The sequence below is a fragment of the Rattus rattus genome, chromosome 11, assembly GCF_011064425.1.
Source record: "Rattus rattus isolate New Zealand chromosome 11, Rrattus_CSIRO_v1, whole genome shotgun sequence".
Lineage (NCBI taxonomy): Eukaryota > Metazoa > Chordata > Mammalia > Rodentia > Muridae > Rattus > Rattus rattus.
The window spans coordinates 96,755,257-96,778,621 of NC_046164.1; the positions used below are offsets into that span (position 1 = coordinate 96,755,257).

The 23,365-nt window shown below is 35.3% G+C and overlaps 1 protein-coding gene and 1 long non-coding RNA gene across 3 annotated transcripts in view; one reads left to right on the plus strand and one right to left on the minus strand.

Annotated features, from left to right (window-relative positions):
* The window catches only part of Pnpt1 (polyribonucleotide nucleotidyltransferase 1), a 29,835-nt gene that overhangs the window by 4,446 nt on the left and 2,024 nt on the right, over positions 1-23,365 (plus strand). Inside the window, exons 5-27 of the mRNA XM_032916020.1 lie at positions 195-244; positions 1,360-1,423; positions 1,517-1,564; positions 2,404-2,517; positions 2,662-2,848; positions 3,487-3,538; positions 4,227-4,284; positions 5,447-5,543; positions 5,893-5,995; positions 9,477-9,547; positions 10,803-10,839; positions 11,367-11,433; positions 11,518-11,607; positions 12,929-12,982; positions 16,044-16,150; positions 16,989-17,060; positions 17,147-17,210; positions 17,652-17,735; positions 18,345-18,428; positions 19,549-19,655; positions 19,741-19,796; positions 21,784-21,862; positions 22,663-22,710. Coding sequence (XP_032771911.1) covers positions 195-244; positions 1,360-1,423; positions 1,517-1,564; positions 2,404-2,517; positions 2,662-2,848; positions 3,487-3,538; positions 4,227-4,284; positions 5,447-5,543; positions 5,893-5,995; positions 9,477-9,547; positions 10,803-10,839; positions 11,367-11,433; positions 11,518-11,607; positions 12,929-12,982; positions 16,044-16,150; positions 16,989-17,060; positions 17,147-17,210; positions 17,652-17,735; positions 18,345-18,428; positions 19,549-19,655; positions 19,741-19,796; positions 21,784-21,862; positions 22,663-22,710 — 1,793 coding nt within the window. The remainder of the gene's footprint in view (positions 1-194; positions 245-1,359; positions 1,424-1,516; positions 1,565-2,403; positions 2,518-2,661; positions 2,849-3,486; positions 3,539-4,226; positions 4,285-5,446; positions 5,544-5,892; positions 5,996-9,476; positions 9,548-10,802; positions 10,840-11,366; positions 11,434-11,517; positions 11,608-12,928; positions 12,983-16,043; positions 16,151-16,988; positions 17,061-17,146; positions 17,211-17,651; positions 17,736-18,344; positions 18,429-19,548; positions 19,656-19,740; positions 19,797-21,783; positions 21,863-22,662; positions 22,711-23,365) is intronic.
* Positions 3,702-23,365, minus strand: part of LOC116912117 — a 30,984-nt gene continuing 11,320 nt past the window's right edge. Inside the window, exons 3-4 of one of the 2 annotated variants that reach the window (XR_004389424.1) lie at positions 17,610-17,708; positions 3,702-4,817 (exon numbers count right to left, since the gene is read on the minus strand). This is a non-coding gene — a long non-coding RNA (uncharacterized LOC116912117). Of the gene's footprint in view, positions 4,818-11,601; positions 13,285-17,609; positions 17,709-23,365 lie in introns of those variants that run through there. The other variant, XR_004389425.1, reaches the window with a different exon arrangement.

A 23,365-nucleotide genomic window follows, 5' to 3' on the forward strand; every position in this document is an offset into this window, starting at 1 on the left:
GTCTCTTCCTTGATTTTATTTTAGGTAATGGTCTATATTAATGAAGGTACTGATGTTTATCAATGCTTTTCTTAACACTTGGTCTTTTTGTTTGTGTCTGTGACATATTCAAGAGCTATTTTATTATTTCAATAGATTTTTGTTCTAAAGTGGCTCTGCCAGGGCCATTTAATATCTTTGTCTTATTTTGACAGATCGTTCAATTCGACCTCTCTTTCCTGCTGGCTATTTTTATGATACTCAGGTAAATTCTGCTTTGTTTCTTACCAGATATTATATTTTTTTATTCAATTTTTACAATTCTTCCTAGAGAAAGCTTTATAAAGAATTCTGAAGGTCTTATGCATTCTATTTTAAGTCATTTTAAAAGGCAGTTCTTTGAGAAAGCATGTACTTGGATGCCATTTTGACCTGACACCTGAATTATGAATAGGAGTAAGTGATGGGTGGGAACTCTCTAGGAAGTTTGATGAGAATCTAAACAGAACTATGTTAAGAAATAAATGACAGTACTCAACTAGTGTGATAGTCGTGTATAGTCAGATTAGGTGTCTGGGCTTTGTAGGTCAAGTTTATAACAGCCCACTAAGACAGTTAACATAACTAATAGTTTTGATTCGGTAAACAAGATCTAAATCTCTATAGCTCTGGCTGGCTTTGAATTCTGTGCCTACCCTAGGCTAGCCTCAAACTCATGGCAGTCTGTCTGCCTTTGCCTTTCAAGTGCTGAGATTACAGCAGTGAGCCATCATGACCAGCTTGTCACACTAATTTCTATACCATGTTTATTTCTAGGCCTTCTAACTTCTATGGCAATCATATGCTTTAGTTAGGCATACTTAGGTAACCATTTTACTTAACTGCACTAAGTCAATATACCTTTGAGAGGATATCAGAGCCTCAAGAAAATTGTTCTTTAAGAATTTTAAAAAGAAAGAAATTTAGCATAGGTACATCTTTGTGATGTAAACTGATAATACAAATACATAGCTGACATTTACAGGATTTGTATACCATACTGCGTTTTAGTTCTCACATTACCCCTTAGGAAAATGCTGTATTTTTTTCTCTCTAAAGGTCTTCACAGAACTGGGGCTGAAGCTTGGTAGTAAAAGCCCTGGGTTCAACAATGCCTGGTAGCCACACATACCATATACCCTTTTAAAAAAAAGGAGGAAACTCAAGTTTTAAATGCCTAGTGTCAAAGATTCAGTAAAATGATAGCCAACTCTAAGGGATTTGGATATTGAGCATATGGGTATTATATTTTAAGCCAAGTTTCAATTTAAATTATAATCTTGCAACATCAGGGGCCTTTTGTTGTTGTTGTTGTTGTCTATTTGTCTCCTTTATTACTAGGTTCTCTGTAATCTGCTAGCAGTAGATGGCATCAATGAACCTGATATCCTAGCAATTAATGGTGGTAAGTATACCACCAACTAAAATGATCGCTGCTGATTTTTTTAAAGCAATAAAATATTGTAATTTCAGCTTTTTATTTTTCTCCTTTTTAAAGCTTCTGCAGCTCTCTCCTTATCAGATATCCCTTGGAATGGACCTGTTGGTAAGTTATAGTTTGAAATTATGAACCACTGTTCTTTCAGGAACAATGAAGATATCATTGGTGCTGATTTATTACTTCTAAGATTTCTTGCAGGTCTTTCAGGCATTTTCATCCTTGCATTGGGTTTGTTACCAGTAACCCTATTACAATGTTAACTGATTTTACAGTTCTACATTTCTTGCTCCATTTCTGTCTTTCATTCTTTACAGTGGAGAATTACCAGAGTATATACTCTTTCAAGATAAAATGAGCACGTTTGTAACTTATAAATCTTGTAAGTTGCAGCCATATAGTCTGCAAATGATTAGTATTTGTAATTATGAAGTGTCCTTAGTGCTAGCAATTGGGTTAAGCACTATGGGAAAAGGCTATCTGAGTACTAGCAATAGAAAGATTAGAGAGGCTCTTGCTTTTAGCATGAATAAGGGAAAGAGACTAGTACTTATTTACAAACAGTAATACCGTAATGACATAGACAAGGAACTTAGAAAATGATACAGAAGGGCAGGTTGTCAAGTAGGGCTTCTCAGAGTAGTCAGTGTGTAAGTGGAACATTTGTGGGAGGGGTGTAAGCATTTGCTTCCGACAGAACAGTCTGGATATAGGGCAGAGCAAGAGAATAATCAAACACGTGTGCAAGTGGTTGACTTGAGTATTCAGGGCATGCCATTACGCCCACAAAGTAGGGTGGGATAGGTTGTCTGCTGGATCTTAACTTAACCGTGGGAGAAGGAGAAATTTCATGTGTTTGTCAGAAAGACAATGGTTTGAAGCCAGTATTAGAATAATACTGTGAATGCTGCAAGTTTTAATTAAACAGTTGCCAACATATGTTTTAGGGGCAGTACGAATAGGAATGATCGATGGAGAATGTGTTGTTAACCCAACAAGGAAAGAAATGTCTTCTAGCACTTTAAATTTAGTAGTTGCTGGAGCACCTAAAAGCCAAATTGGTAAGTAATTTAAATATATTAATTCTGGATTTACCTTGCAAGTTGTACTTTCTTCTTCTGTTATTTGTGTCTTTGATTTTCATTTTTAAAATATTATATTGGTGAAAGATTCTAAAATAATAACCTTTTCCTTTCTCTAACTAGTTATGTTGGAAGCCTCTGCAGAAAACATTTTACAGCAGGACTTTTGCCATGCTATCAAAGTCGGGGTGAAGTATACGCAGCAGATAATTCAGAGCATCCAGCAGTTGGTAAAAGAAATCGGTGTTGCCAAGAGGACACCCCAGAAGATATTTACTCCTTCTGCAGAGATTGTGAAATACACGCATACGTAAGCACACCTGTGCACACGGGCGTAGTCACTGGGCTCCAGTTCCTCTAAGAAAATGCACCTGGTATTGCTTCACATGCAGGGCTTTCTGCTTTAAGTCATTACCATAAATATCTATCTGATGCATATAGGAGAGCACAGGTCAGTTACAGCATAAACCCGGTCCAAGATAAAAGTTTAAGTCTTAAATGAAGAGACATTTGTTGTTTAAAAATCAGATCCTTCATTTCTCCATATCTAGAGAAAAAAGAATAAAACATGGTATTTGAGTATCTCAGAAACTGTTGGATTTCTCAAAAAGAAATAGGTTTGAACCAGCCTTACACCCAGTGCTTAGATGGTCGCTAGCATTGCTTAGAACAAACAGAGGCACTGAGCAAATATGAGTGAATCTAAGTTAGAACTAAATGAGCAATGAAGAGGAAGGGGAGCACAGTGCCATGTGACTGATTTGCCAGGAAGGCGGAAGGAAAGCTGTTCTGTGTAATATTAAGCACATTAGCAGTGACATGCAACAACATTTGATCTTTGTGTAGTGCTTATTTAATTTGTAGTTCATTGCTATTTAATAATGTTTCAGTTATAAAAACTTCATAATTCAAATATTATTTTGTTCACATTTATTTTATACTTAATAGAATCGCCATGGAGAAACTCTATGCAGTTTTTACAGATTATGAACATGATAAAGTAGGTATACCTTAGGTTTTAAGATTACTTTTGTTGTAACTCATAAAATTTTGCTTGTGCTATTAGTCCTATGGGGGTGGGCGGGTAGGTTGGGGGAGGAGGGATGGGGTTGGGGGAATGGAGTGGAGTGGAGAACTTGGGAAGCGGGGAAAGGGAAGGGGAACAACTTTTGGAATGTAAATAAAATAATTTCATAAAGATTTAAAAAATAAAGATAAATATCACTATGAAAAACCAACAAGCAAATCTCTCTGGCCATGCCTGAGGATCTTGGTCAGCGGTAGATCAGTTGTCCAGCATTCATGAAGCCCTTTGGTAGATTGGCAGCACTGCAGTAAATAAATAAATCTCTAACAAAATGCTAAATAAGGCAGTTCTCTTTTAAGAGCTCACACCCATATTCCTATATGCATCTTGCCTTCTTTCTGATGCCTTTCTTCTTGTTAACCCTAATCTCTTACCTCCAACTGTACTTTTCTTTAGAAAGCTAAGTCAATGCCTGCTTGTTTGCTATTTTTTTTTGTTTATACACATTTTAAGGAAATGTGCAAATACTTATTTGAAGTACTTAAATCAGGTTTTAATCTTTCAGGAATGTTGTTTTTTATTCTTACAGTGTATTATCATGTACCATACAAAACAGAAATGTGAATGTCATGTTTATACTCTAATGTCAATGCTGTTTTAGGTTTCCAGGGATGAAGCTGTTAACAAGATAAGATTAGATACAGAGGAACATCTAAAGGGTAAATCCTATTTTCATTTTTAAAGATATTAAAGATTTGTTTTTTAAATACACAGATTTATTTTCAAATTTCAGTGGTAAGATCTTGAAAAACTCAGTTATTCTCATAGTTCCTCAACTTTATCTTAAATTTATAATGTTAGATCATGAGGTGATGGCCACATTATCTTCTAGAAGTATAGTTAACATTTTGTTTGAGTAGGCACCTAGGAAATAATTAATGTACAATGTTCCTCTCTCATTTGCATCAGAATCTTAAGGTGCTAGTCCTATAGCCTGTCATTTGAAAATCTAAAAATACTCTTTAAAATTCCTGAGTCAAAAAAAGAAGCAGCAGCCAGGCCTTGTGGCACACATATTTTTAATCCCAACATCCAGGAGACAAAGGCAGGAGGGCCTCTGATAGTTCCATGTTGGCTTGGTCTACATTCCAGGATAACCAGGGTTCTGTAAGAAGACATTCCAGTGGTTGAGGGTATAGTTCAGTGGTAGAGTGTTTGCACACCATGCATGAGGTCTATGCAATCTCTAGTACTAAAACCAAAAAACATTTACAAGAAATTCTTGAGTCTATTATCTGTGATATTATAATACCAATAATACCTGGCTCATGGAGATAAAATGAGTTAAGTCATATAATCTGTGCCTCACACAGTCATCATTCAGCGTGATGCTATTGTTGTTATTAACATTGTCTGGAAGCACAAGGGGTAGATTGTTAGAGTAACTCCACATAATCACTAAGCAGAGTATCTTACTTCATAATGTCATTCTTGTAACAACTTGAGTATGAGGAAAGCTTCCTGTTAATCTTTCCAACAGTAAAGTGCCCTCCTGTGGGAAGGTTTATCAGATTTTAAAATAAAAATCCTTGTGCTGCATTTAATGCCATCACCTGTAATTGCCTCTAAAATAGTTTAGGCTTTGTCTATCCCTCTTACTAAGAGCTTGTTGAACAAGCTCGGAATCCTGAGTTTGATATATTTAAAAACAAACAAAAACAGCAAGCCAAATTCCTACAACTGGTTTAAGAGCATTTGATTAAAATGCTTTGTTTGAGGACTAAATGTTTGACTGTCTCCATTGACAGCTGGAGTTAAACGTTGGAGAACTTATTGTCCAAAAAGATAAAACCTTTGTTTTGATTTGCCTCTTTTCTATAGAAAAATTTCCAGAGGTTGACCAACTTGAAATAATAGAATCCTTCAACGTTGTTGCAAAGGAGGTTTTCAGAAGTATTATTTTGAATGAATACAAAAGGTAAATATATCTTCCTATGGTCAAATTGAAACATCTGCAAGATGCCTTGAAAGTAGCAACTTGCTTCAAGGAAGGAACTGGCTTCAGTTGAAAAGTAAGAGATAATAATTTTATAAATGAGCATCCATTGGTAAATATATGGACATGTGGCGTGGCTATCTCTCATGATGTATAAATTACACACCTCCAGACATAGATTCAGTGGAACGTAGAGTAGAAACCAACTATTTATATTAGTGTTTAGGATTCTAACAAGTTACTGTAGACAGCTGGTGTTTAGGAATTAATGGTAGAGATAAAGAGATCTAATTTTTCTGTCTTCACATATGGCTTTATTGCTTTATTCCAGGTGTGATGGACGAGATCTGACTTCACTTAGGAATATAAGTTGCGAGGTAGATATGTTTAAAACACTTCATGGATCAGCATTATTTCAGAGAGGACAAACACAGGTAGTAAATGTTAGAAAGCTATTTATTTAATCATTTCTGCTATATAGATGCTGTAAATTTTTCTGTATGTTCCTTTATTTGAAATCAAGGAATCTCTTCTTGTTTATAGCTATATTTGCTAGTAAAGCTGGTCTGTAAGTTTCTGGTGATTCTGTTGTGCCTGCCCCCTGTCTCTCCATAGGTGCACCAGACGTATAGATGCATACCACTGTGCCCAACTCTTTTTTTTTTTAAAGACAGGGTATCACTGATGTGTTGTATTGTGTTGGTATCACTATGTAACCCGAGCTCTTCTGGAACTGATAAGCTGTCTGCCTTTGAGTTCTGAAGGCCCAGAGTACCAGCATGCATCACTGCATAGCAATATTGCATTTATTAATATAATTTAAATACTGTTAAGGTATAATTTAATGCAGTAAAGTATATATTTTAACATGTATGGAATTTTTGTATGTAGTTTGTGTTGTTTTGGTTTTGGAGTTCCACTATGTAGTTCAGGCTGGCTTGGAGCTCTCTGTAGCACAGGCTGGACTCATACTTGTTCTCCTCCTACCTCACTGGCTTGAATGTACTACTTAACCTGATGCCTAAAATATATGATTTGATGTATTTAAATTTGTATACCTAGAAAACATTTGCCATAATTAAAAGAAGATCATCTTGGTACAGGCCCATAGCTCAGTGCTAGGGACTTACCTAGCATATCAGAAGCCCTGGGTTCAAGCCCCAGCACCACAGAAAGCAAACTCACAAGCATGAAAAAAAGCTCCCAGTCAGCTCTGAAAGTATCCTGTGTCTTTGTAGCTCCTTCTTCCTGATATCTCTCCAGAAAACAGCTTTCGTTTCTATAAGTTCATTTCATTTTCCAGGACTGCTGGGTATTTTAGTTTTTATTTTAATATTAAAAGCACCAAGTTAAGTTACTTATTCTCCTTGTTTTGGGGTGTATTGTCATTGTTTATCCATTCATGATCCTTGTTTGTTTTCTGCACTTACTGCAAACCTGTCATATTCCTTTTCTTTATGTAGATACATGTTCTGTGGTACAGTATCCATTTGCTCATTTATCTCTATGTCCACCCACTGTTTTGTACAGGATAATGCTTTATGCCTCTTTTTCTTACATTAATCACTACTTAATTTTTCTAACCCACTAAGTACCAAGTTGTATTCTGTTGCTTTAGCTTGTATTTCCCTGCTTCCTAGTAAGAATCTTCTTATGTAGTAACCAGTGACTGGGATCATTGTGTGAACTACACCTAGAAAGGGATGTACACCCTTATTTTCATGTAGGTCATTTCACCTAGAGTTGTGTGACTTGAGGGACTACTTCAAGATAAATTTTGTCTTTCTGTCCAGGTTTCTTGATCAGCATTTGTGTTTATTTTTTCTATTCTTAACATTCCTTACTGTACTATACCTGCTATTGCAATAATTTCTTAGAAATTTTAAATATTAATCCTTTTCAGTAACAAACCCCAGTTTGTACACATGACTTCATTTTTATCTGCATTTGAACTTGATTATATTATCCTCTGAAATCTTGAGTTCTGATGTTAGTCCATCTCCACTTTATTTTTTATTGAGCATCTCTCCTTATACCAGAGCCAGAAAGTAGGCACTTATTATTTTCCTTCTATTTTTTGCTTTCTAGGATTAACTGTTAAATTTATATTATCTTAGAACATATACCTGTATATGATGTGTAGTAAAACTAATTAATCATTTTCCCACTAATTTTTGATAAATTTTGATAACAACTTATATTTATAGTTTATAAATACATGTTTAAACTATACTCTCTTTAATCGTTTTGTGGATTTTTTTCTGGACCAGTATCATTTTCATTATTAATCCCTCAGAGTGCACCATATTGCCTATAAAGTACATACATCTTCACTGTATATACACAACTATTTTAGCTTTTCATGATACATTGGTTTCTTCATTTGAATGTTAGAAGTATGTCAGTTCTTTATTGGAATTTCACCAAATTAAACATATTCATTTATGAAAGAAATGGTATTTTTACAATTTGAATTAATGTTTACAGTGAATATAATGTCTCTCACCATTGACTTAGTTCCTCTTGTGCCTTTCAGTGAAGTATTAAACATATGTCTTTAGATGTTCAGGATATTTTGTTACCTCTCCTCTCAGACTTTACCTTTCAACTGGAGTGCATGGCCAATTTATGCTTAATTTAATGACTAAATGGTGTATGTTGGAGGGGCAGTTGGTTTGGGTTTTTGTTGTTGTTTGTATGTTTGTTTTGGAGCATTTAAAGATGATGTGGTGTTTCTTTTTATTTTTTAATCTACTCTAATCATTCAAGTCATTCCCTATATATTATTGCTTTTATGTCAGATGTTTTTGGATTTCAGCATACAATTGTGAAAACGGTGATTTTCTTGGAATATATCATACTTAGAATTTCAAACTTGAATCACAAATGTGTCTTTTCATTAAACCTGAGAATTTTCAGCCATTAGTTTTTCAACTTTTCCTGGAATTATAAGTGCATATTCCAGCCTCTGTCATATTCTCTTATAGGACCACGTGAATATGTTCCCTTCAGAGTGAGTGACTCCATTTTCCTTTTCTTTTTAAATTCCTCTTCCCTTAGTCCCATGTTTAAGATTAAGTCCAGACCATACTAGTTAAGTGCTCTGCCAATGAGCCTCTAATCTCTGGATAATTTATATTTCTGTCATTTTCTGACATGTTATTATTCAGTGTCCTCAGTTATAAATCTGTAGCTGTAAGAACTCTTTGGCTGTTAGTCTAGACTTCCGCTAAGGATCATTCTCGTCCATTCCTTGCCTTATCTCTTGAGAAAGTTGCCTAGGTTGCTGCTAATGCTAACTTTATGAATGATGCATTGTTAAATCTCTAGGCTGTGTTTTAAATCCAAAAAGATTAACTTTCTTTTAAACAGGAAAGTTTTGTTTTGTTTTGTTTTCTGAACCTGTGTAGAAGCTGCTTTTATGGAATTAGCATTGTTAACCTTCCTCTCTCCCCACTCAGCACCACTAATGAGATGTCCTGATTGTTGAGATTTACAGACAGCTTTATTATTTCAGAGTGAATGTGTATTTACTGTAATAACTGCCATGGCTAGCACTGTGTCGAATGTATTTATAGATTACACACCTTTTTTTAAAATTTAAATTTATCAGGTATTTTTAGTTTGGGCTGTGAGTATATCTCTGTAGTAAAGCACATGCTTAGTATTCAAGGCCCTTGGTTCAATCTCCAACATACACACCAAAACAAAATTATTAAACAACAATGAAAAAAACCAATTACCAAGTGAACAGACCAACAAACTATATATGCATGTATAATATGTGTGTGTGTATATGTATATTATATGAATATATGTATATATTCATACATATTTTATATATTTCCTTTTGGTTTTAATCTTTATTGTTAGTATTTTAAAGCTTAAAGAATAATTTTTTCTTTTTTTTTAAAGGTACTCTGTACTGTTACATTTGATTCATTAGAATCCAGTATTAAATCAGATCAAATTGTAACAGCTATAAAGTAAGTTATATTTTTGTTATATGTTTTGTTCTTTCACTAAATAGTTTTGTGTGTGTGTGTGTGTGTGTGTGTATCCTGGAAGTTTATTCTAGTCTCATCAGTAGCAAACTCTTAAAGTACATTGCTATTCTGTTTGTTTGTTCTTTTGAGATAAGGCCTCTCTGTGTAGCCTAGGCTAGCCTTACTTAGGTTTACAGAATGCTGGAATAACCAACTTCATTATTACTTTTATAGCCTATATAGCACACTTCATTTTTCTGTTTACACATTTAGGATTGCATAGTAAGCCATATTTTCTTCTGAATTGTTAGTTTGGAACACATTTAGAAGAAAGACATTTGTTCTATACTGTGATTACATTTAGTTTATGTTCCTAGAAACATTCTCCAGGACTAACTAAGGTAATCTTGAATAAATTGTGTATTACAAAAGGGAGAACAAATATATGAGTGATGTCCGGGTGCTAAAAGTAAGCCAGAGACTATTAATGAAAAACTCATATGTCTAGTCTCAAATGATATTGTAATTTTGTGCTCAGAAACACTTGGTTTTTTTCCTCTTCCTAAAAACTCAGCAGTAAAATTCTGTTTATCTGTTTAAGATAAAGTTTTCTCTAGCCTTACTGCCTAACTGATGGTAGTAACTCCTGATGTTTCCAGGATTGCTGCCTACCCCTGGCCCCATTTTTTTATGTACATAATAAATTAACAGTTCAGGGTCTGGGATGTATGTAGCTCAGTGGATAGTGTTTGCCTAACATATAAAAGATCCTGGCTTCAGTCTCCATCACCACCCAAATCCATCTTAGTCACCTGAAGTTAGCACTGAGGAGGTACAGGCAGGAAGATCAGTAGCCTAAGCTATCCTTAAGTACATAGCAAATTGGAGGGCATCCTAGATATAGGAAATCCTGTCTCTAAAAAGCAACAACAAAAGGCCTTTTGGGGGGCGGGGGGATTGTTTTCCTTAATCAATCTAGAATTCAATTGTAAGTCCAAGCTGTTGGAAGATATCTCTCAGCTTCTCATGGGGCTGAAGCAGGAGCATTACCTAAGTGAGGGGTTTGAGACCAACCTAGACATCATGAAGAGACTATCTCAAAAAAAAAAAAGGTTCCCATTCATCCTTTCTTCAAGTTTTGTGTTTCCAACCAACTTATTAATACTCAATTACTTTTCTAAAATCATAGTAAGTCATTTTTAGTGTTTTATAGAAGTATGTTTATGTCCTTTTAATTATTCCTTTTTTCTTATAGTGGGGTAAAAGATAAAAATTTCATGTTGCACTATGAGGTAAGAAAAATTTTCTCCCCAACATTTTTATTGTAAAAATGTTCTAGGACAGCAAAATTAAAAGAACTTGATAATGGATCTCCATGTGTCTACTCCCTCAGTCCTCCCGTTAACATTTCACTATGTATCTGTGATATATTAGCCCTAACTCCAGATCCAACACCTTCTGGCTTCCACAGACACCAGCCACACATTTAGGTAGACATACATACAGACAAAACACTTAGACAAATAAAAATAAATATATCTTTAAGTAAGTTTCCATAGCCTTTCCTACCCTCTAATCTACTTACATAATACAAATAGCTAATTTTACTAATATGATATATACTTTGGATTTTTTTCAGTCACCTACCAAATAAATACATATGTAGATAGAGTATAAACAGACTGGCAGACAGACAGACAACTAATATACTCTTTAGAACAAAAGCGGAGTTCTATTGCACTGTAATTTGTTTTATTGTTTTGCTAATATATCTGAGGCCTTTCCATGTCACTAATGTGTGTGAACGTTTGTTTTCAAGTTTCCTCCTTATGCAACCAATGAAACTGGCAAAGTTACTGGTGTAAATAGAAGAGAACTTGGACATGGTGAGTATAGTTCTAAGCTTGTGTTGTGTCCTAGAGAAACTTAAACTTAGTGCTTTTTGCTTACTGTTTCCTATTCTGATTCAGGTGCTCTTGCTGAGAAAGCTTTGTGTCCTGTTATTCCCAAAGATTTTCCTTTTACCATAAGAGTTACATCTGAAGTTCTCGAGTCAAATGGTATGATACTGCAATATTTCTTTCCTTGTAGAAAAGACTAGATTCCCTGATTCAGTCTTAACTTTTCTAAGGTTATGTTATGTCATGTTTACTACCACAGAGTGTCAAAGCCTGCTGCAGGAAAAAATATGTTAAGTTGATCTGGTCTTACCTACTAAGTTATTTTGAAAGCACTCTAAAGCAAGCATTTCTCTTTTTGCATGTCTTATAATACATCAAATTTGGGTTAGTATTTATTTTTTTCAAACAAGCAACAGAGCAAGTTAAGCTTGGAGAGAGTAGCAGCCAAAACAGATGGATGCATCAAACAATCCTCGTATCAGAGATAAATAATAAGTGGACACCAAGAGAGACACAGCTAATAGAGCAATGTTAAATAAAATAAATTAGTTCATGAGTCAAGACTAGGTTTTATCACTGAGGCAGAATGGGCACAGAGTTCTTCGGTGTCTAGCAGTCTTATCACATGGTCACAAATTTCAAAGCAACAGACTAAAGTTAGCTCAGAATCTAAACTGAAGACTTTTCTGTTCTCCACTAATTAGGACTGGACTTCTGGTCCAATGAGAGCTAGGACTCCTGTATTTGTACCTTCTGATTAAGGCAACAGAAATATTGCTAGGCCTTCTAGGGGTTTCTTGGGTTCAGAATCTCTGCAGCAAAACTGCACGATAAAATTATTTGTAGTAATGGGAATCCTGTACATTACTCAGTGGAGAAAACAAACTTACTTCAGAGAAAATAAACTTCTTTCATTCATTTAAGTAACCATTTATTGGCTAGTGGTTACCATATTGTTCTCTGTAGCCTTGTTCCTTTGTAATTTGAGAAATGACTTAATGCTTTCATATCTTTATCTATTTGTTTACAGATTGGTATAGGTGTGAGTGCTGGGGTTGCAAGTGACAGACACTTGTGTGTATAGACACACAGAAGGCAGAGGAGAAATTTGTTCTACTCTTTTAGTCTCTACCTTGTCCTTTGATACAAGGTCTCTCACTGACCCTGGCAGTCAGCAAGCCCCAGTGAGTCTCCTGCCTCTACATCTTGTGACACTTGGGGGACCATGGACATTTGGCCACACACCCAGCTTTTCTTTTTTTTAATGGGTGCTAGCTCAAGTTCTCATACTTGTACAGCATGTACTCTTACCCACTTACACATCTCCCAGCCCATCAAGTGAGTTTACACAGAAGGAAGAAAAGACTATTGACTCTTTCTATTCAAGTATAATATTTATAAGGAAATAAGCAACACTAGCTTTAAAAAATTAATATATTGCAACACAAATAGTTCTTTTTTACTTTTCCTTTCCCAATAGGGTCATCTTCTATGGCATCTGCATGTGGTGGAAGTTTGGCATTAATGGATGCAGGTAAAGAATTATGTCTCAAAACTGTTAGTACTTTACATATATATATTTCATTAGTACAGAATATAAGATTTGTCTAGATTGGCTTTAATAAAAGTCAAAATCATAGGCCAGAAACAATATAATTACATCAAAAAGATATCAGCTGAAGTTGTTATTTTTAGCTAAAAGACATTGGAAATTTATAATACACTGTAAATTATAAATACTTGCCTCGGTGACCCAATACACTTCCTCACCTTCCAAAAGTGGAGACTGCCAGAATCAGTGTAGGTATCTTCATGTAAATGGTGCAGAAATTTATACTAAACAATAGATAGATTATCTATGACTGGTTGAAGGATAAGCAAAGAGGGCTGTTAATATATAGGAGAGAGAGAGGTCCCACAGGAGAGAGATAGCAGGTAGAATACTTAAAGGATGCTTCATCATCAGCCCCTTCCCTTCCCATAACAACAGTGACCTCCTAGGATAAAGGGTATTGGTAAAAGGAATAGGGGAAGCTGTAATCCCAGTGGGCACTGGTGGCAAAATAGCAAACTTGGAACCAGCCAGAGCCCCACAGCAAGACTCTGTCTCAAAAAGAAAAGAATGGAAAAGGAATGGTAACTAATGTGTTAAATGGTAAAATCTATTCATTTTTGACAGGGTCTCAGAAATGTCCTACAACTTGCTATGGATCAAGCTGTCCTTGATCTCTCGAGTCCTGGGATTAAAAGAGAATACCACCACACTCACTAAAGTTTATTTCTCTTTAAAAAAGATGAACAAATATAAACACATGTAAAAATATTTGATTAGAATTAATATCAAGTACTGTAGAAAGGGCCAAGAGAAAGTATGCAGTTTAGTTCAAAGAGATTAGTGCTTCTAAGCCCTAAGCCAGGCCTGTACACTAGTGACACAAATGGAATCTATTTTTAAAGAAGCTTAAAGGTACAAAAATGAACATAAAATACCAATGAATAAATTGATAAGTATGTGTATTGCACAGTAGAAAATAATAAGTTAAGGATAACTGAGTTAGAGGCCATGATATTTTCCTAGTTCAAAGGTTGAATAGTTAGGTTAGGACCAAACATATTGAAAACATGGCTTAGAGCTCACATGGACCGAACAGCCTGTGCAAAATGATGTAATTATAAAATAGCATGGCTATGTTTCTGAATGCATTCAAAAGAACCACTGAAGTAATAAATGAACCAGACTTGGAAGGCCACTTAAGCAGGGTAAAACAGGTTTGTTTATATTGTTTTACTTCCTCTTTTTTTAAAGGACTTATTAATTTTTATTTGTGTGAGTACCTGTATGTACATATACTAACATAGCACGCCTGCCTGATACCCTCAGAAGTCAAAAGAAATAGTCGGATCTCCTGGAACTATATTTTCAGATAGTTATTAGCTGCCTGATGTAGACGCTGAGAACCAAACACAGATCCAGCAAAATGCTCTTAACAACTGAGCCATTTCTTCAACCCTTTGTTTATTCATTTATTTATTTGGGAAGGGTTGTTGTTTTGTTTTGTATTTTGAGACAGGGTTCCATGTAGCTCAGGCTGGCCTGAAATTGAGGATATATAGCTGAGGATGACTTTAAACTCCTGATTCTCTTGTCTTCACCTCCCAAGTGCTGGGATTACAGGCATGAACCATCATGTCCACCTTAAGCAAATTTCTTTAATATGAGTTGAGTAGACTCATTATGAGCACCAAATCTCTAGGAACAGAATGTATACTGTCTATATTAGTTATTTTTCTGTTGCTGTGACAAAACACCATGACCAAAACAACTTGTGCAAACTAGAGAGTTCCCTTTTAGCCTATGATTCCAGAGAGATAAAAGAAAGACCATCATGGCAGGTAGAAGTGTGGCTGCAGGAATAGGAAGCTGAGTGATCACACATTCAATGGTAGAAGCAAAGCAGAGAGAACAAACAGGAAGTGGGGTCAGTCTGTAAACTCTAAAAGCCTGCCTCCATTGATATACTTTATCCAGCATGGTCTTATCAGCTCTCTAAACAGCAACACAAATTGAGGATGAGATATTCAAATACTGAGCATATGAGAGACATTTCTCAGTCTAACCACCTCAATGTCCAAAACATTTTAGGACCTCCAGCTTGGAGCTAGAACCTAATTTTGGTTTCAAGCACCCACTTCTGCAAATAATTTCAGCTCCGAAGGATTTGATGCCCTCTTCTGGTCCTCCAGCATAGCACACTCACACATAAAATTTAAAAATCTTTTAAAATAACCAATCTCTAGTTTGAGGGTATAGTAGTGATACAGTGCTTGCTTAGCATGCAGGATGCTCTAAGCATCCCATCACCACTACAAACACAAGTATAAAGGCAAGTTACGGAGAACTTAAGGGGTTTTATATTTTATTTTTATTTACTTAACTTGATTCTGTTCTGATAAAGAACTCCAGGAAAGTTTGTCTAAGCAAATCTAGACTTTGGCCAAGAGATTCAGGTGGGAGGACTAGGCAGTCAAGATACCATTGTAGGAACTGGTGAGATGGCTCACTGGTGCTCATTCAGAGGACCTGGATTTGGTCCCAGTACCCAGATGGGATTATTACATGGGATTAGTGTGCTGTAGGTTTGTTACGAATTAAGAAGGGCAAGATATCAGATAATACACATAACATTTCTCACAAATAAGAATTTAAAGATTTTTATGATTACATTTATATTTGTATACAAAAATTTCCTAGAAGGCTATATTAATAGTTCTGCTATGGGGAGGTGAAAAGTTCAGGCTTATAAAATTTAACAAATACATGGCTAGAAGAAGGACCCAAAAGCAAAATAGTAGAGCATAGATAAGAATTTACTCTACTGGGTTTCAGCCAAGTATAGATAATATCTTTTGATTTACAGGTATTATGTTTTTATTGACATTATTAAAGGATCAAAATGAACTGAGATAGGGCCTTTTCAACTCAATTTATGATTTAGAGAACACCATCTTCTTATATTAAAATAATCTCAACAGAATTTCAGTGTGTTTTATACATTATATGCAAACCTTTTTTTTGTTGTTGTTTTTAATTATAGGGGTCCCAATTTCATCTGCTGTTGCAGGTGTAGCAGTGGGATTGGTTACCAAAAGCAATCCAGAGAAAGGTGAAATAGAAGACTATCGTTTGCTAACAGATATTCTGGCAAGTATATTCCCAGTTTGAAATATTTAAAAGTATATCTGAAAGTACATGTTTAGACCAGGCACAGTAGCACACACCTTCATATCTGAGGTTCATAGACTGAGGCAGAAAAATGACAGTCCTAGTCTAACTTAGATTACATGGCAAATTCCAGGCACCTGGGTCATGTGGCAAGACCCTTGTTTCAAGATACATATATATGTTGTTAATAATAATAATAATAATAATAATAATAATAATAATAATAAAGACATACAGAAACCTCAGCCTAGAACAGTGGTTCTCAATCTGTATGTCGCAACCCCTTTTGGGGGCTAAATATCCCTTTTATAGAGAGTCACCTAAGAAAACAGATATTTACATTATGATTCATAATAGTAGCAAAATTACAGTTATAAAGTAGCAATGAAGATAATTTTATAGTTGGGGATCCCCACAACATGAGGAACTGTATTAAAGCGTCATAGCATTTAGAAAGTTGAGAACCACTGCATTTCAGGAATAGAGCAGTGTTTATTTCCTCTCTTGCTTTGGATTTTAAAGGATATGTATTACTATATACTTATCTAGAATGGCTTCCTTAGGGATAATTCTCAGTTAATTTATGTATCTTAAAAACAGGCATGAGCTAAGCATAAGATGGTGTTTACAATGAGCTCTGTAAAGCTCTGTGAGCTCTGTGCAGTGGGGCAGCAGTCAAGCAGCAGAGGTGGCTCCTGCAGTTAATGTTAGAGGACCCAGCTTACTTCCAGAGCTAGGATTTGAAATTCTTCTACCGTGACTATGGGTGAATTTTGTTTTGTTTAAAACTTTACTATCATTTCTTAAATCATTGAAGGGAATTGAAGATTACAATGGTGACATGGATTTCAAAATAGCTGGTACAAATAAAGGAATAACTGCATTACAGGTATTTTTGAAAACCATCTTGTTTCATTTTTAAAATATTTAAATAATGGCATGGGCCAGTATTTATTTTTCGCTGTTCTATATTAGGCTGATATTAAGTTACCTGGAGTACCAGTTAAAATTATAATGGAAGCCATCCAACAAGCGACAGGTAAGCCTTGTTCCTCTCTTGTTTCTGTCTAGTCTATTAATGCCACCTACAATTCCCACTAAGCTATTCAATATTGCTTTCAAAATTCAGTGTAGCTGACTGGCAGAATGTTTAGCTATGATATATAAGGAAGTGGATTAGCTACCCAGCACCATTAAAACTTGAAGAGTTGTGGCAATGCAATTTAACATGATCAAGTGTTAATTACTGATCACATTGACTACTCAAATGAAAGAACAGTGAATTTTAATTTTTATAAAGTGAGCAACTTTCTGGGTTAGTTTGGAGAAGTGAATGAGGAATAGAAGTGACTTTTTAAGGTAACTGGAATATGAAGAGATTTCATTAGTGAGCTAGAGTCTGCTCTACACCAGAGAAAATATTTCAAATCGTACTTACTTGATGGAGTTACAATTTTTATTGTGTTGCTTTTTCTTCTAGTGGCAAAGAGGGAAATATTGCAGACAATGAGTAAAACGATTTCAAAACCTCGAGCATCTAGGAAAGAAAATGGACCAGTTGTAGGTAAGACATTAAAATTATTACTAATAGCTTGATATTTAAATATTTACTACTATTTTAAACATTTAAAACTATTTAATTACATTATTGCTAAATATTTTCAAAGAAAAAATTCTTTTACAATTTTTCACTTATTTGTGTATATATGTAGGTGGAGCATGCATGTGCCACACTGTATGTGTCTGGCAGTTAGAGTCCAACTTGTGGGAATTGATTATCATCTTCCACCATATGAGTTCTGGAAATTGAACTTAAGTTATTAGGCTTGGCTGCACATGCCTTTTCTGAGTCAGCTATCTTATCAGCCCTAGAAAAAAGATTTTAGATATTCTTTCCATAAAAAACGGAAAGTGAGAATAGATATATTTATACTATATATACATGTATCAAAAGTCATAATACATAAAATTTCTGTGTTCTTATATATTATTTTAAAATTAAATGTGTTTATATTGAAATAAAACCAAACTTAAATTTGAGAACATACTCTTGTACATTTTTCAGTAATATTAGTCAAACAAATTTCTCCTATTTCATAATGAGAGATTCATATATATGTTTAAGATCGTATATCTTGGCCTCCTTTACATATTTGTCTGCGTTGCATTTCAGAAACAGTAAAGGTTCCATTATCAAAACGAGCAAAATTCGTTGGGCCTGGTGGATATCACTTAAAAAAACTCCAGGCTGAGACAGGTAAGAGTTATCTCTAGTCTGAGGGTATTATTAAGTCCAAACCATGTAAGTATGCTATTTTATCTCTACTGTATTACTCTAGGAATAGAATTTGAGAGATAAAAGAAAAACCAGAAGGAAAGTATAATGTATTTACTATGAGTTTTCTGTGGGACTGTTTTATAGCTCCTTAAGTTTTTATCCTCAACTATATTCAAGAAGGACAAAGCAGCATGTGTTGGGATATTTGATAGCAGCATAAAGGATAAACATAGCAAGACCCTGCTTCAGATAAAAGAGAAGATAACAAAAATTCATCAGACTCCTTTCACATTTAAAATTGGAAATTCCCAAATAATTTTTAGTCTTTCACTTGACAGGGTTATTACACATTCTTATTTCTACTGCTTTGACTTAGTTTCATTCAGGATCTTTGGTTTAAAGACTATATCTATACAGAGGTCAGGTGTGGTGGTGCACACCTTTAAACCTAGCATTCAGGAGCAGAGGTGGTGGATTTCTATGAGTTCAAGACTAGCCTGAGTTCAAAGACAGACAGCCAAGGCTATATTTATTGGAGATTTTGACTCAAAAACAAAAACAAAATACAAAACACCAACAACAAAAAAGAATATATCCAGAAAGTTATGTTTTGTTTCTTCTAGAAGCAATGTTTAGATGGCCTAATACTTATTTTGGTCTTGTAAAGGACAATAATTAGAGTTGTTTTAACCAGTGATAAAAGTGAGAAACTGATATTCTAAAAGATGGAAATAATAAAACAGGATAATTAAAGTATTCTGGTATAATTTCTAGTCATAATTAAAGAGCAAAACGAAAGCCCTAAAAATTAGTCCTGCTATGCTAGGACATGGGACATAGGACTGTTAAATCCACAGAGCCTAGTAAAATGGCAGGCACCTGGCAGCAGAGTATGCTTCATGAGTGATTCCCTTCACTAAGGAACAATCATTAAACATACAAGGAACCCTACCCAACCCCTTTGAAGTCCCTCCCCTATTCTCATATTTGCTTTTTAGATTAGTCACCTCTGGTAATAAGATTGTTATTTTTAATGTATTAAGTTACCTCTTTTTTTGTCCCTCCCACCGCTCACCATGATGCTGGGTTTATTCTAAAGGTGTAACAATCAGTCAGGTTGATGAAGAAACATTCTCCATATTTGCACCAACACCTACTGCAATGCATGAGGCAAGAGACTTCATTACAGAAATTTGCAGAGATGATGTAAGTATACATCTTACGTTAGTTTTTCCCTGTTTATTTTTCCTGTTATCTTTATTGGTCTAATGGTTTGTTTTACACTTTACAGCAAGAGCAACAATTGGAATTTGGAGCAGTTTATACCGCTACAATAACTGAAATCAGGTAATTACAAGTAAACAGTGGGTTCACTTTTAAAAGACTTGTACTGCAAGCCCAGACTCACTTCATATTTAGATATATGCCAAGAGCTGTGTGTGTGTGTGTGTGTGTAACAGAGAGAATATGAATTTGGGTATATGACAAGTTCTCTAGCCCAGACTTTATTAATAAAGTCAGTATGTAGCTGAGAATGACTGCTTTTTTCTCTTTATTCTTGTGTGCGTGGATGTTTTGCCTGCATGTATGTTTACGCACCATGCAGTGCCTGAAGAGGGAAGAGGGTATTGAATTCCCTGGGACTGGAGTTAGGTGGTTGTGAGCCACCAGGCAGATGCTAAGAATTTAAATATGAGTTCCCTGGAAGATGAGGAAGTGCACTTAACTACTGAACTGTGCCTGTAACCCCACCACCTTTTTGTGTTTTGTTATTATATTATTTAATATATATATATACACATACATATGTGTATATATAGCAAATGATATACTAAATAATATATTATACTATATATAATATACTATATATGTATAGTGTATATATAGTGTGTGTGTATATATATATATATACATATATGTGTATGTATATATAGGTGTTTTGCTTACATGTATTTCTTGTACTCTGTGTGTGTGTTTGTGGTGTTACTTACAGAGGCCTGAAGAGGGCTTCAGAGTCCTTTGAACTAGAGTTACAGACTAATGTAAGCAGCCATGTGGGTGCTGAGACTCAAACCCAGGTCCTCTAGAAAAGTAGCAATACTCTTAATTGCTGAGCCATCTCTCCAACTGACTCTGAACTTGTGATCCTTTAGCTTCTACCACTGTGACTTGTTTATGTAGTGCTGGGAATCAAACTCTGTACCTTGCGTATATGAGTACTATATCAATTGAAGCTACATCCCCAGCCTCATGCAATCCTTTTTTTAAAAGCTAATTTTATTTTCTATACCACTATGTAGGTTTTCAGTAACATGGTTCTATGATAATAGATTCCTCTGCCAGAATTTTTTCATAAACCAAAGTATCTACCATATTTTATTTTCAAACCACATATTCTACCAATTTAATTTTTTCCACAAACAGACTAAAACATAGATAGTATTGCCTTTTCATCGTTATTGCTTCTACAGATAGTTTGATACTTAATTAACATGTCTTTTCAAGCCTGTTTCAACCTCAAAATATTTTTACCAGGTGAAATTACCTCAAAATACTATTTGGGGGTGGTGGGGGTAGGAAATGAGACAATTACAGGTAGAAAATAAGCAATATAGTTGGTTGTTTTTGGACTAGAGAGAACAAGGAAGAGAACTTTTCCCAGCCATCTATATACAACTCCAGTTCCAGGAGATCTAATGCTTTCTTCTGACCTCCACTGGCATAGGCACACATGTGGTACACAGACATACACATACAAATATATATATATATGTAAAACATTCACATGTATAAAATAAATCTAAAGTAATAAAATTTCATAAATTCTGAAGAGAAATGCAGGTTTCTCTTTATCTTTCTTGGTTATTTGATTCACAAATATGATTTGTAAATGTAGGGCATAATTTTCTATTGGAAAAAAAAAGATTTGGGCCTGCTATATCTTACATTTGAGGTCTTGGTTTCAATCCCAAACATTATGAAGACAGGAAAAAGAAGGGAAAGAGACTAAAAGACAGAGGGAGAGAGGAATGAGAGAAATATATTTTTTTGCATAGTCATAGTTTTATAATCATGAGAATATATCCTAGAAGCCAGGCATGGTTGCACATGCTTTTAGTCCTAGCACTTAATGAGGCAGAGGCAGGTGGATTTGAGTTTGAGGCCAGCCTGGTGTAGTGTGATTTCAAGAACTATAGAGTGACCCTGTCACCAAAAAAAAAAAAAAAAAAATTATGGTCTGGGATTTGTTTCATGCTCTTCTTCTGTAAGACCATAGTTTCTATTTGTTAGTATACATACTTATTGTTTTAACCAAGCTAATATCTTTTTGTAGAGACACAGGAGTAATGGTAAAACTGTATCCAAACATGACTGCAGTGCTACTTCATAATTCACAACTTGACCAACGAAAGGTAAAAGGAAAACCTTATTTGTGTATGTGGTGGATATGCACTCTGTCAGTACCTGCATGTGTGCATAGAGGTCAGAGGAAGGTATCAAGTGTCCTCCTCTGGGACTCCCTATGTTTTTTCTTCCCTTGAAACTTGGTCTCTCACAACCTGCAGTTTGCCTTTTCTTATCTAGGCTGGTGGCTAGCAAGCTCCAAAGATCTTATTTCTCCTCATTCCCCACAGCACTGGTGTCACAGGCACATCCTCAACTATCCCTAGCTTTTTATAAATGCTGGGGAAGCTGAGGTCCTCATTTTTGTGCAACAAGTGTTCTCATCTTCTCAGCTCTCTCAGCCCTGATCTGAGTATTTCTAATTGTGAAAAACAATTAATATTGAAATCAACCTAATTATTGAAAATTGTATATTTTGCCTACTAATAGTTTCAGTATACAGAATAAACATGTGATTTCACTTACATTCACCAACCACTAACATTTGCATTAGTGAATGAAAAGTGAACAGCTCTCTTCATAGGACTATAGTTGCAATATTTACTTATGTTTCACTTATTCATTAAAGTTGAATGAGCTGCTTCCCTAGTCCACATTTATCAATGCACACTAGGTAGACATTTGAAGGGCTGGACACTGAAGCAGTAACAATAGTTATCTACAAAGAGTTTTGTGTAATTTTTTCTTCTGACTACTTTGATAATTTTTGATTTTGCAAGAAAAACAAATATAGCTGTTCACTTGGGAAAAGATGGTTACTTCTGTGGTTATTAATTATGTGTAGCTAACATTTTAAATTTTTTTTCAGATTAAACATCCCACTGCCCTGGGATTAGAGGTTGGCCAGGAAATTCAGGTAGCGGTATTCAATGTATAATCTTTTTTTTTTTTTTTTGTATTTTTTTTATTTATATATCAAATGTTATTCCCTTTCCTGGTTTCCTGAACATAAGTCCCCATCCTAACCCCCTCCCCTTCTTCTATAAGGTTGCCCCCAACCCCGACATTACCCTACACTGGTGGGAGTCCAGCCTTGGCAGGACCAAGGGCTTCTCCTTCCTTTGGTGCAGCTGGAGCTATGGGTCAGACCATGTATAGTCTTTGGGTAGTGGCTCAGTCCCTGGGAGCTCTGGTTGATTGGTATTGTTGTTCTTATGGGGTTGAAAGCCCCTTCAGCTTTTTCAATCCTTTATCTAATTCCTCCAACTGGGATCCCGTTCTTAGTTCAATAGTCTGCTGCTAGCATTGGCCTCTGTATTTGACATGCTCTGGCTGTGCCTCTCAGGAGACAGCTATATCCGGTTCCTGTCAGCATGCACTGACATCAATCTTATCTAATTTTGGTGACTCTATATATATGAGCTGTGTACCCATGAGGGGCAGGTTCTGAATGGCCATTCCTTCAGTCTCTGCTCCAAACTTTGTCTCCATATCTCCTATGAATATTTTTTTACCCCTTTTTAAGGACTCAAGCATCTGCACTTTGATCACCCTTCTTCTTGAGCTTCATG